This window comes from Balearica regulorum, chromosome 2, assembly GCF_011004875.1.
Source record: "Balearica regulorum gibbericeps isolate bBalReg1 chromosome 2, bBalReg1.pri, whole genome shotgun sequence".
Lineage (NCBI taxonomy): Eukaryota > Metazoa > Chordata > Aves > Gruiformes > Gruidae > Balearica > Balearica regulorum.
In genome coordinates, this window is record NC_046185.1 from 142,470,593 (window position 1) to 142,484,500 (window position 13,908).

Consider the following 13,908-nt stretch of genomic DNA (forward strand, 5'->3'; position numbering starts at 1 on the left):
GGATGTTAAAAGGCATCACTGAACAATTACAATTTAAATACTATGTTAAGCATTTTGCACACTCACTTCCCTCAATGTTTAATACTTTTAAAAAATGAAATTGAGAGAAAAAAAGTAGAGGACTATCTTTGAGGGGCAATTTTGGTGAAGGGTATGTGTTCTGGGGAAGGCTTTTGGATCACTTCTCATGCCCCATTAAGATAACAGCTGGAGGCATCACCATAGACAGTCAACAGCATATCCATCCAAATAGTTCTACAAGGAGTGGTAAACTGCAATCGTGGCAGGAAACCGCAGCAGTCTTTTAAAGTGGTTTTACCAACAGAGAAAATATAATTTCAAACTATATTATTACAACAATTTGGGTGTCACTATATGGGAATATTCAGAGAAACTAAAAGGAGTTAATTGCATTTGTTATTTCAATGTACAATTCAAGTGTATTAAACCTCATCTCAAAACCTCTCATGTAGGAATAAACAATCTAATTAAGCTTGTTTATATTTGAATTTATTCAAGAAAATTAGTCAGAAAATGAATTGAACAGTACAAAGGCTTTCTTACTTTCAAATAAAAGAGACCATGCGTGGCATTATTCAGGGAAACAACAATGTGATCTAAGCCTACTCATATGGAAATCTTAATGAATTTTCTTTTAAGTGTCATTAGGTCATAAGTGGGCTAAGTTAGTAAAAGGCAAGGCCATGCTGCTTTTGAAGGGAGTAGCCATATATAATCTATTGTCCTTTAATTTACACAGAATTACTCATAATATTTACTGAATCATATAATTTATCTATGTATGCTTATTTAGAATTTTAGTTAATTAAAATCTGATAATGGATGGGAGAGGGAACTTTTGCTCAGAATCTTTTTGATCAAATTATCCTTATCAAATCACAGTCTTCTGTAAAGCATACCAGAATTCAAGCAAATTTTTGTCAGTCAATTAGCCTCTCTCTTTCAGAAACTGACTTCAAAATAGCAACACTTGTTATTACCTGTTTTTCAGACAAGTTCTGGTATGCAGTAGCTTCAGGCATCATGTCATAAAACAAGAAAGTAAATGCACTGTTTTGAAATCCTGCACTACTCAGCTGGTTTTTGGTGACATTCAACCCAGTCTCAGTGTAGGAAGATCCACCAGAACATTTTCCCTATTCTATCCCATAGATTTTCTCCTTTTCAGAATTTCTCCTGCCCTCATTTTTAGACAGAAAGTCATCTTAAAAATAAAAATATGTAAAAAATGTTTAGTTTAGAGAAACTGTTTTCCAGCTTACTGGTCTCACTGTATTTCCTCCGGCCTCACAGCCTGCAATGCTTTCAAGACAGTCCACGTAATTAAGTATACGAATAAAACTTCTCTTTAGTTTTGACAATGTATTTGTCATGTTCTCTGAGCTTAACTTGAAAGCTATAAAGAGCTGTGTTAAAATCAAATGGTTTACAAATACACAGTACAAAGTACAGTACCTACTGAAATACTTTGCAGAATTTTGTCACAATGTAACTGCTACAAATATAAATGTGTAAAATACCCCAAATTTAAAGTATCCTCTGACCTCTTTTTTGTCTAAAGCAGCATATTCAGCTTCAATGCTTTCAGCTTCAGGATCACGTGAAAATACCATTCGAGATTCCAGGTTAAGAGCCAGCTCTTTGTGGTGTTGTTTCTCTGCACAGTCACATGGGGTATCTTTATTTTCATTTTCTGCAAACAAATCTCCACCATGTTTTACTAGAAGCTGAAAAGTAAAATGGCAAAGTAAACAGTTACTAATTATCAACTCTAATAATACCCTGAAGAAAAGATATGTCAGTTAAGAGAACAAAAAATCTACGAACAAGGAAAACAGAAAGAAGAGACAAATATAACGGCAATGGTCTTTGGGAAACAAAGATTCTCTGCTGTTATTGAATAAATTACTGCTTGATTTCATACATAATTATACCTATATCCACCATAATTCCATGGAACCACAAAATCTCAGAAATATGTTACCAGACAACACTGTACAATATGTCTCTGTTAGGTTTTAACCACTGAAATTCTGTTCTACCACTATGGTTGGTGCTCCGTAGAAAATGAGGGGCCTGAGGTCCTCAAGCACCTGGTAAGATGGAGCTAGAAACACCTTTAAATATACTTTATTTATGGTCCACCATTCTTTCCAGCACTGGTACACTGGTGGTGACAGAAAATGGGAGATTCCTTGGGTAGGAGGGAAGATGGGGCACCTATTAACACGTAATACTACTGGTAGCTCTACCTTATTTTTGAGGACATGAGAAAAATGAAAATGAAAATGAAATCAGTCTAATTCTAATAATTCTAATACGGTCTAGTATTACACCATTTCACCAACCTTGTCTCTTGCCAGTAACCATGCAGAAATGCAGTCTCTAGCTAATAAACACTAACTGTGCTGCTCTCATTACCTTGCCAACCTTGCCTCCTGCTATAATAAGCAAGGACAACAAATGCCACAGATTTTAAAGGCAAACAATGGACCATTTTGCTGATTTATTATGACATCTTTATAACACGTGCTAAACTTCTAATGATGGAGCATCCAGGACAATCTAACGATGGAGCACCCAGGACAATCATTCACTACTGATATGATTCGACTAATTTCTAAATAAAACTAAAATCTATAAATATTATCTTGCCTTCAGACCGTGACAACACTATCCTGTATTTTTAGCCACGATATTTGAAAACTCAGCTTCTAATTTTTATATTTCTAAAAAAAATATTTCCCCCAAATGATCTCACACATAAACCTTTCAGATCATGATCAGTCACTTCTTACTTTTCTCTTCAGCAGACTGTACTTCCTTCACCTGTCACTGTAAAATATAGAATGTATTTTACAAACCTGGAATCATTGCTGCAGATTCGTTGGAAACTTTTCCCACATTCTCCAAAATAAAAAGAAATGCAAACCCAAAAATACCACAAACCAGTGAAATAACAAGATTTAGTTGAGAAGATATTAGTGTCATTAAGTATGACACTATATTTTATCTTCATAGCAGAGTATCAGGCAGAAACAAAGATAATACTAGGATAATTATCAAGATACCCAGCCTACAGTTACCTTGTTCTATCTAATCTTCTTACCATTGCCAAAACTTTGTTAACATGAGTTTCACATTCTGTCTGTACGTTTTAAACTCTAACAGAAATTTAACTGAGACAACTAGGACACCTTCTGAGGAAGAAAAATAATAAATATACTTGAAAGAACACTCCATAGACCTATGCAGCTCAAAATCTAAACTACAAGATGAGGAATATGCCAATCAAGAAGTTTTTAATAATGATGCCATATTTCTCTGGAAGCACTGTTAAAAAGGCTTGTGTCTCTTAAGTAATTAAAAGGAGATTAATAATTTAAAGAATCACATTAATAATTTAAACAATTGCAAAAATGTCATTTATTATGCCAAATATGCTGTGATAGAGTGGGATATACCTGCATAAAATCAAATCTATTCAGCATGAAAGTTATGTCTTTTTTCTATTCAGTATTTTGAGGTAAGCACATTAACTTTGCCCAAACTATCTTTAGCAATGGGTTCCCCACAGCTGTTCTGCTCAGAGGAGAATTTTAACACATGCGAATGGAGACGTATCGAGACAACACATCTGACTATGAACTCTGAACAAATCAACTAGTCCCACAAGGGACTATGTTTGGTTTTTTCCTTTTCTTATGTGGGTGTGGTGGGGATAGGGGAAGATACAAGGCTGGGACTTTCCTGAAAAGTTATGGAAAAAGGAGACGATTAAAGAGGAGTGCTGCTCTGAACTGAGAGTGACCACCACAAAACTGGGTAAAAGCTGCTCCTGGGGTTCTAAGTAACCTTCAGTTTACTGGAGAGAGGGAAGATGACTTGAGGGTTAGGTGATTCAGTTTTTTTATCTCTTTTTGTTTTATTAAGAATTTTAATCCTCAAATACTTCCAAGAACAAAGAGATCATTGTTAAATTCCTTCACCAAGCTCTGTTTCAGGCTTTTCCTAATGTAGTGTTCCTGTTCATAATCCTGTTCCTGTTGAAGGAGTTAGAAGGACTACAGACTATACCAGAGGACTTAAGATATCTCAGATAGGATCACTCTTAGGATCCAAGGTCCTCTACCCTATGGTAGGGCACATAACAAAGTCTGAACTTGGGGGTGTACTCTATGTTTCTAATGTAGAAACTGTGACTAGATAGACTACGTAACTGTGCCGAAACTCTGGCAAATAGCAATCCATGTGGATCAGTCTGTAAATTCTTCTTCAAAGACAAACTGACTGCAAATCAGAGTCAGAAATGGTTTAGTCAGTTGAATGGTATGTATTGTCATGATAACATAACCCAGTTTACGTAATTGAATGGGGAACTAGCAGTCTAGTAGCTGGATTCATCTAATGAATCATATCACAGACAGTGAGAAATAGAACGATAATTTGTGAAGAAACACAAACCGTGAACTTTCATGATGAGTTTAAAACCAATCAGTTTTACAGTCTGTACTTAAAAGCTGCAGCCCAGCTCCAGAACCACAATTTACTCTGCAACGACTGTGATTCCTTCTGACTTTATACTCTGCCTGGATCTTACTCTGTGAGCCCATTTGCCTCATGCTCTTGAAATTAAAACTTTTGAACAGCTGTGTCTACCTCTAATACCACCGTATAGCCCCATTTGGGGGCAGGAAGGCAGAATGATTGAGGCAGAAGACTCCTTGCTCAAGGAGTAAATCTGAAGTTACCTGGGGATCCTAAGTGTAGAGAGAGAGACAGAAGACAGAGAAACAAAGAGTTTATGTGGATAATGTAATTTTTCTTTTTTTTTCCTTTTTTTTTTCTTTTTTCCAGTATATATTGATATGGGTCCAACCGAAAGCACTTTACAAGTCAGTGTAATAGACATAATATTTCACAAATGTGAGTAAGCAAGCTTGTAAATACCAGAAATTGAAATATATTGGAAATTGGTTACTAAACTTATCTTCTGTTTACCACTTCTCTACCAGAAGCAACCATTCTCATGTCAAATCATTTTATGTGAGTGTTTTTCACCAACTGTGCTCAAAGAGGTCGTTAAATGCTAAAACCTGGTATCTCCCATTTTCTGATATGACATGCACATTTGTCCTCTAATGTACAATAACATTTAAAAGCAAATGGATCTTCTTGGGGAAGGCTAGATAGAACAACTATGACTGAAAATCCCTGTAGCCAGAATTTATCAGGCAGCTGGATGAAGCAAGTGACATTAAAAAAGAGAACAAGAGAAAAGTACGCAGTCCTTTGCAATTAATATTTTTGATGGTTTATCAAATCTAAAAAGAATTAAAAGTTGACAATCAAGATAAAAGCATAGACCTAGGAGACAGACTGATACTTGTTTTTCAAATCAATCGCATCAAAAGAGGCACTAAATCAATCATCTAACCATAGAAATAAAGAAAGACTCATTCTAGTTGACGGGAAGAGCAAGGCAGTACCTGTGTGTAATTCAGTTACCATGTGCATAATTAGCTGGGTCTGAGTATAATTCAGCTAGGAAAGACTGCATGGTGACTTGCCTCCATGGTGAAAATCAGTAAGTGTAATTTCTAGGGACATGTTGAAGACAAAGTGCTAGCGTGGAGCTTGCAGAGCTGTAACAACATGGGGCAGAGAAGAGAGAAGGTACAGGGGCAAAATTCAGGCTGTGACACTGGAGGTTAAGCATCAGCATCTAACAGCAGCATCTTCTTAACTCCTCTCAGTATTGAGTAGAGGACCAGAGAGACAGAGGCTTAAGTTATAGTACAGAAAATGGCGTAAGGAAGCTGAATTTCCATTCATTAGAAGCTCAGAAAACTAGGAAGGATGATCTTTATACCAACAGAATGAAAAACGTGTTGACTACTGGAAATAAAGAAACACTATCTGAGGTCTTCAAGAGGGGACTAATGAAAAACCAGAAGATAAAGAACAGCATCCAGTTCAAGATGGTACACAGCTAAGGCTGGGGAATTGAAATGACAAATTTTAAATGAGAATTTTCAGACAGTATCTGGAAACTTGACAGAATGCAATCAGTGTAACAAAGTAATACCACAGAACATATTAGATGAGAATCACAGAGAAGTTCACAGTATTGGAAGGGTGGTGCTATTTATCTTTTTTTAAAAAAAAACTCCCACAAACTCACAGATAAATAAACTATCAACAAATACCAGAGAATCCCAGTGGAATACAATTCTGGACTTGAACAAAAAAAGCTTTGGTGACCACCTGCGCAAAACTGTAACAGTAACAGTTACATGCTGACCAAGAACAGAAAGGGTAGAAACCACAAAAATAGAGGTAACTTCAGTCACTGTGTCTCCCAAGTATATTGAGAAAATGCTAAGCTAATACTTGATGCTTAAATTAGAATTTCAGACTACCTAATGGACTGAATAATAGACAAAATAGTCAGTAAACATGAGAGAGGAAAAGCAGCTCCTGACTTTGTCTAGAGTAGTCTACAAGACCCAACTCAAAATGTTACAATCAAAGAACCATGCAACAGCAATTCCCAAAATGTACTTAGATTCACCATTCCTGCAGAAGCAGAAAAAAGACAAATAATCCACTGCCTACTTTTAAAAAGTGGTACTAAATAAAAGCATGGAAAAAAAATTCTAGAAACATCAGAAGAATCTGTAAAGGCAGAACAATGGGACAGAATTATATGGGAAATAAGCTGAAGTTGTCTACAGATGAAGAACGTGTAAAGAACAAAGTCTGGAAAAGGTAAATGTAAAATCACAATAAAGAAGGTTCTGAATGTTTTTTGAGCAGTATGCCAAGTGCATAACAACTCAGAATAAATAATTTTAAAACATCACACAGTAAATCTGTCAATGTGTTTGTAAAGTCGGTCATTGGAGAAAGTACAAAAGCAATCTCAACTAACATAAAGCAGAAAAGTGATAGGAATTGTTGGAGTCCACACATGCTTTATGACAGACACAAAAGAAAGTCTGTTTCAAATTGAAGTCTCAGCACGAGAGGTTCTAGAACATCCAATAAACCAAACACTGATATAAATACCCAGCACCAGATGGTACTTATTCATGAGTCCTAAAGGAACTCAAATATGAAACTTCTGAAGTATTTATTATAATATGTAACTTATTGCTTAAATTTGTCATAGTACAAGATCAGAAGGTGGTAAAAGTAACACCAATACTAAAAATAGCTCCAGAGAAAATCAGGAAAGTACAGGGAGAGCCTCAGTTGTTACTGCAGAGAGAGGTCACCAGTGAAGTCCCACGGGTGCTGGGACTGGACTGTTTAAGATATGCAGAAGTTATCTAGACAAGCAGGTAAATAATGAGGTGATAAACTTTGCTGATGATACTAAGTTAATGAGTGTAGTCTCAATAAACATGAAGTTATACACAGAAGAAAAATAACCTAAATTTTACATACAAATTAATTCTGAATTGTTACCATTCAAAATACAAATCTTGATGTTATAATAGACAGACTTATGAAAATGTTAGCTGCTTTTGAAAATCTAAGATGTCTGTTCTTGTGTTCTTTAAATTAAATTACCAGCACAATTAAATATTAGTCCTCATTACTTGGTATAGTTTAAAGATAAATTTGATGGGAGACCTTCAAAGTCATTATGATTCACAATTACTCATTACTATCTACTACTTTCACAAACATTAAAGTAATTTTTAATTTGTAAAAAGGTAATTATATTTAAGTATGTCAGCACAGATGCATCCTCTAAAAAAGCTGGGCACTGTAAATTAAAGACATCAAACCTGTTCTTGAAACATGGACAGCATTTCCCAGTCTGTGCTACAGAGCAGAATAAAAAGAGCTCTAATTTTCTCTCAGACAGTTATTTCACTTCTCTTTACACATATAGGTACGCTTATGCCTACCTTTAAAGCTTTTTCTCCAGTGTTAGTCTTGTAATTATTTCCAATTTTTATAAGCCTACACAAGTCGTCTCCGTGCTGAGGAGCTGATATCATGAAGCTAATGTATATGTAACGTATATGTAATCCAGTTTTTTCATTGTTCTCTACAGACAGTGTACATTTTGGGCTGTTTATCTCTGTAATTTTTCCAGTTAATGAAAAATAGAATTAAAAAGTTAATTCAGTATACTATAGCAGATCTTCTTCCCCTGAAACAGCTTTGTGAAACACTGTGCACGTCATTTACTAATAGGAGTATATAGACTTATGATTATACATGAACCTTTACCTCGACACAGGTTTTCATCCCTGAGGCAGCAGCGTAGTGCAAAGGTGTATTTTTTTTGTTATCAACAGCATCAATGGCTGCTCGTTCATATTGTCCTTCATCCAGCTTTGCTCCCTTCCACTTCAGGATCATTTGCAGACAATCTGCTCTTCTGCAGTCGTCTTCTGAGGGTCGTGTCAGGCGAGGATGAAGAGCTCCTTCTGAGATCATGATCTGAGGTCCCATACACAGTAAGTGCATAGACGTCTCATTGTGCACATTCCGTTTATTTGGGTTACCATCTCTAACAAAAAGGAAAGTTCTGCAAGGGGGGAAAAAAAACAGAAGAAAAATAATTAGCACACAATTCCACTTATCTCCTTGAAGTGGGAAGGGTCTACTACAACAGCTCTCTTTTTTTCTTGTCAAGATTTTGATTAGCCATATGAGTGATAAACATTCTTAATAGATAATTACTAGTGGACAGCTCTTCTCCATTTCTCTTAGGAGTCATTAGCCAAGATCTGGATGAATTACTGAAATATCATTAAGTAACGCATATAGTTACTTTGTCAGTGTGTGACATAAATTTTAGTTGGCAAAGTTTATTCTACAATTCTGTGCTGTATTGCAATAAATGTTATTAAGTCACAAGATTGATGAAATAGATTCTTTTTTCTGCTCTGTCCCCTGAATAGTAGTGCATTTGGTAGTTTGCAAATAGATAATGCTAGAGGAATTTCTTAAAAATTCCTTTTAGTCAGATGTCAAGGCAGTACGTACTACTTCTTGAAAATATATGAGATACTTTTCCTGCTAGCACTGTATGCACTGAAGAAAGACTCTATTTGCTTTTTTCAAGACAATACAGGGGACCAGCTTCCACTCTCCCTGCCCTCACCCCCAAGACCAATTAGAAAGCGTTCCAATCACTTCCAGTTTAAAACAGGCAGCTCAGCCGCCTGAAGGCAGTCACTGCCTAAATACAAAATCAGACCATATTGTTCTTGGTGAACACAGGACAGCAGAGGAACTCGGTAACCAAATTGACAAAAGAAAACGTTATTTACCTTGGTTATTGCCCTATGCTATGGTTACAAGTCTGAAGGCCACCTCCCCTTTCCCTTGTCACTGAATACATCCCCACTACATGGTAGGCCCTTCTCTCTCTTGGAGTTCTCCTGTGCTTTGTTCAGGACAAAGAATAATCCTGAAATTATGTTACTAATAAAGGAAGAGGCTATACAGAGTGGGTGTGGAATTTCCCTTTCAGAAATTATTGAAAATAGACTGGACAAGCATTTCAGTATAAAAATTCAGACACAGTTGATCTGGTCCTGCAGTAGAAGGATGTCTTGATGATAGCCGTTCAGTCAGCTGGGTTTCTGTCCTTTCTTTCCTCTGAAAATCTCTGAACAGTTTGAGTTCAAAAAGAAACTTATGACTAAAATATTGTTCTTTTAAATAAGCGGTAACAAATTATTCAGAGGAAAAGATAAAAACAAACCAGTCTCCTCTATGTTGCCTTATTTTGGCAGCAAAAATGTTCCTTAGAGAAATCTCTCTTTCATTCCATGATAGCTGACATGATAGATGCATTTGTTAGAAAACATGAATATGCCAAACTTGAGATTAAAGATGTTGCCAAAAAAGTGATAGCACATTTTGTTTGCTTGTTATTTTTGTTTTCAGAGGAAAGGGATTTAGCAACACAGGCAAATGCTTCACAGCCAATTACATGAAATGATAAGACTAACCAGTATCAAACACTATCCAAAATTAATTTGCTTGTGGGAAAGAAGAGAAAGACAGGAGGAGGGGAAGATGAGGGAGGAGACAGGAAGGAAGAGAGGAAAGAAAGAAGAAGGGAGGGAAGGAAGGGAGAGTGGAAGGAAGAGAGGACAGAAGGATAGAAGGAAGGAAGGAAAGAAAGAAAGAAAAGATAACTCATTGAGGGATGAGGAGATGAATTCTTAGATAAGAGAATACTAGATTACTTAGAATGGAGGTGTTGCAGGTACCCACTGCAAAACCTGGATATAGAAAATACAAGGCTAAATCTAAGTCTAAGTCATCCTGGTCTCTGTGAGATATAACTTTGGAGACTCACTAAAATCTGAGTTTCTCTACTTTTGCAATAAAGTCTGTTTCACAATACACCAATACCTTTTCTTCTGTTAACTCACTTTCACAACTTCTTTTGTTACATTTTTACTTTAAGATCACCCCAACTCAGCCTTCAACTCATTTGTAAACTGCAGTATGAATAGAAACATGTGAAGTTGTTAATGTTTCAATTCAGACTTCCTAAGTCAAGATTAAATAAAAGATTTTTTTTTTAATTTTTATTATTCACTCCTCCCTCTACCCATGTCATTTTCTATCCGTATGTCTCCTAACGTTCAATCCCAAAACTCTTGCATCTCCCTTAGGAAAAAAAATAAGGGATCACAGCACTGGGAAGAGGCAGCGGCTATAGACTGTAAAAGACTTCATGTGTGGCTCCTTTTTCAGTAGTTTTTAAAACTAGATAACAGTGATGTTCAGGTCAGTAGGCCTAGCTATTTGAAGTCTGTAACACAAAGTTCGTAAAGGTAGCAGACACCCGTTACCTTCAAACTAGCTATGGAATGAGTAAAGTGTGACAAAAAAGGGACCAGATCCCTTCTGCAGCTGCTACAGTGGACTGCGGTACGTTAGCACAAGTACCAGTGTTGTGCAGAAGCATTCAGTGGGAATCCCTGAGGACACATCAACTGAGGAAGTACCGAGATTAAAGGCTTCAACTGGCACAAAGGTGGTACAAAGCTTACAGAAGCAATTCAGTGTTGCAAAGAGAGTGGACTTTGTCTTTCACATCAAGTGCCTGAACTCTATTTCAAAGTTTGCACTTAGGCTGTAGAACATGCTAACATGCTGGATGGTTGCGGTAATTAAACCTGCATATTTTGAATGTCAGAAGAGTCCTTTGGGTATTCGTTAACCACATATTTTCCTCTCACTTCAAGTTGCTTTATATTCAATGTACTGATTCCTGCTACTTCTCTAACTTAAAGTAAAATGTTACTTTAAAATTCAGTGAAGAACTGTCTGTGGTTTCTGTACGACATCGAACCAGGGCTTGAGTTTTTTTAATTGCAGGAGGACTTTCATTGTCTTCTCCCAAACCAGATGAAGTTTCTCTAGCATCTTTAGCTATCTAATCATTACCTTCTAGGCTTGATAATATTATAAAGTACATTTCTGTTTTTGATATTTAGCTCTTTATAATCAGTGGAATTTCATGCTGTGGTATTTTAAAACATGTGATTCAGTCCTGAATCAGGTTACAGTGCATCTGATTTCAGAATAGCACAATGTTTTTATGGTGACCCATGAAAGCCATAAATGAGACACTTTTTCTTACAAAATTAGGATAAATTTTTTTCACCATAAAATTAAGCTCTTGGAAATAAACAATAAAACTCTTGTTTTAAGAAGTTATGTATCTTAACTATCTATTTATCTTAATGTAAAATGAGAAGTGCTTACGTCCTGCCTGCTTGCAGATTCTCTGTTTTTAAACAAATAGAAAGGCACTTTTCTGTATTAACCAAATGATGAAAAGCTCTAAGATGGATTGAAATCTTTTAAAGTGTTACTGCACTGTTTTACTATTGCTTCATAGCACAAAGGATATCCCTACTCAAATCTATTAGCAAGGTAGATTTTCAACCCCTGCAGCAAGAAGTATCAGATTTTTTTTTTCCAAGAGAGAAATCCAAAAATCCTCCCTAGAAGGTTATTCCCTTGTCTAAGCTCAACATCTTCCTGTCGAAGTTATCTGCTAAAAAATTGCCCAACCGTCTCTTAAATATGTTGAAAACTTAGTAAGAGCCATATTTTTCAAGAGCAATTTTGTGGCATTTGTAAAAAACACTGTTGGGCTTGGGGAAAAATTAGGTTTGATTACTTGTTCTCCTTGCTTGTCACTCAACTTTTGTGTCTCATAAATGGGTGTGACAAACACCAGAGCTGCCAAAGGCAACCAGCACCTCACTCTGGACACATAAATGGGCTTCAAAGTGCCACAGTATCCTCCCTTTTTCTCTCCTTAATCTCTTCCAAAAGTCAAAGGATTAGCTCTTCAGTGCAAGGGGAAGTCAAGCCAACACTGAAAAGCCCAGCTGAACCCAGGACTTCAAGTTCAGAGAAGATGATTAGTGTCTGAAAAAGGGTAATTTAATACATTTTACATCCAAAATTCATTATTTGACAGGACTCCATTTTTACCAGCGGTATTTGGTGTGTAAGACTTTCACAGAGCAGTGCTACACAACCCTGCCATTTGACTCACAACTTTGGAGGTATAAAAAGCTAAATTTTGCCTGGAAATATACTGATATAGTGAAAATATGCATTGCCTATAGGAAATACCACTTAACCACAAGGCAGCCAGACTTTACTCTAGTTGCAGTTTCCAGATTTTGCTTCAAGCTGTAGCTCTTTGCAGAATCCAAACTTGAGGTGACAAAAGCATCAAAAAAATGTAGAAAAAAGTGACAAAAAAGAAAGGGCTGTAACATTCACACCTACTCCTACCTGTATTTGCAGAAAAGCAGCAAGAGACTCAAGATCACAAGGCTGCGAACTTGAATAATAAACAACTGGCACATTCCCTCAATCTGGGAAACTAACATCCACACAACCATTTCTTCAGGTTTTAATAAAATCCCTCATGTTTGGGGCATGAAAATCACCGTATTTACAGTCTCTTTGTCTTTCTAAACAAATGCTATCTATATACATTAAAGCTATATATATCTATATATATTTATGCATATAAAACCGTAGGAAAATGTACCTATTTATAGAAAAATAAAACCTAGCATAAAATGAAATTTTAAAGGTAGTTCTGACAGCTGGAGACTAAAGCAAGTCTGAATCTGCCCAAAGGCAGTGAAACTTACTGATTTTTGAATGCAAAGCACTTATGGATACTATATAAACTAAGCAGCAAATTGCACCATTGCTTTAAGCAATACAAGTAAAAGGTGAGCTGCAGCAACAACGTAAACTAATCTGCACAGGGTTCCCTTTCACAACATCCCATCTGGTCCTTGGGTTAGATAGCCCATGTAAGTTCAGCTTGCTATTAAAAAAAAGTTACACTGCAAAGTCCAGTGCAGGCATAAATCTAAAGCTCATAGATTTGTGAGCATTAAGAGAAGTATGGGTAAGCCATGAGCTACAACAACATACAGAAGAGCCAAGCCCTGTTAGCCAGTATTTTAAAACTCATATGTAATGAATTAATTCATACAATTATTGAATCATTCAGCTTCCAATGCAGTAGGTCAATACTGATGCATTAAACTTTGAATAATCATGGTTATTTCCTTAACTCAAAGTACTTTTCCCCAAAAATTTACTATAAGAAAAAAACCCACAGTGTTCTAGCAAGCACTTGAAGAATTCTTTTTAGCCATTACTGACAGCTGTATAGAAGTATGAGTTGGTTTAAATAATTTTGTGAAGAGCATTATTTACCTGATGTTGAAAGCCACATCTAGTAAAAGTAATTACTGATATTTTTATTCATTATATAGTGCTAGAAAATTCTTTATTAGTACTTACAGTTTCTTCTATGTTTCCTTAAGATTCTTAAGCTTCTCTTAC

At 36.1% G+C, this 13,908-nt stretch overlaps 2 protein-coding genes across 6 annotated transcripts in view; one reads left to right on the forward strand and one right to left on the reverse strand.

Annotated features, from left to right (window-relative positions):
• PEX1 (peroxisomal biogenesis factor 1) overlaps positions 1-13,908 on the forward strand; it is a 129,900-nt gene that overhangs the window by 110,141 nt on the left and 5,851 nt on the right. The window lies entirely within an intron of this gene.
• The window catches only part of ANKIB1 (ankyrin repeat and IBR domain containing 1), a 104,697-nt gene that overhangs the window by 35,269 nt on the left and 55,520 nt on the right, over positions 1-13,908 (reverse strand). For all 5 annotated transcript variants that reach the window (XM_075746190.1, XM_075746188.1, XM_075746192.1 and 2 more), the window contains exons 3-4: positions 8,272-8,572; positions 1,566-1,748 (exon numbers count right to left, since the gene is read on the reverse strand). In XM_075746190.1, the coding sequence (XP_075602305.1) occupies positions 1,566-1,748; positions 8,272-8,572 (484 nt within the window). The remainder of the gene's footprint in view (positions 1-1,565; positions 1,749-8,271; positions 8,573-13,908) is intronic.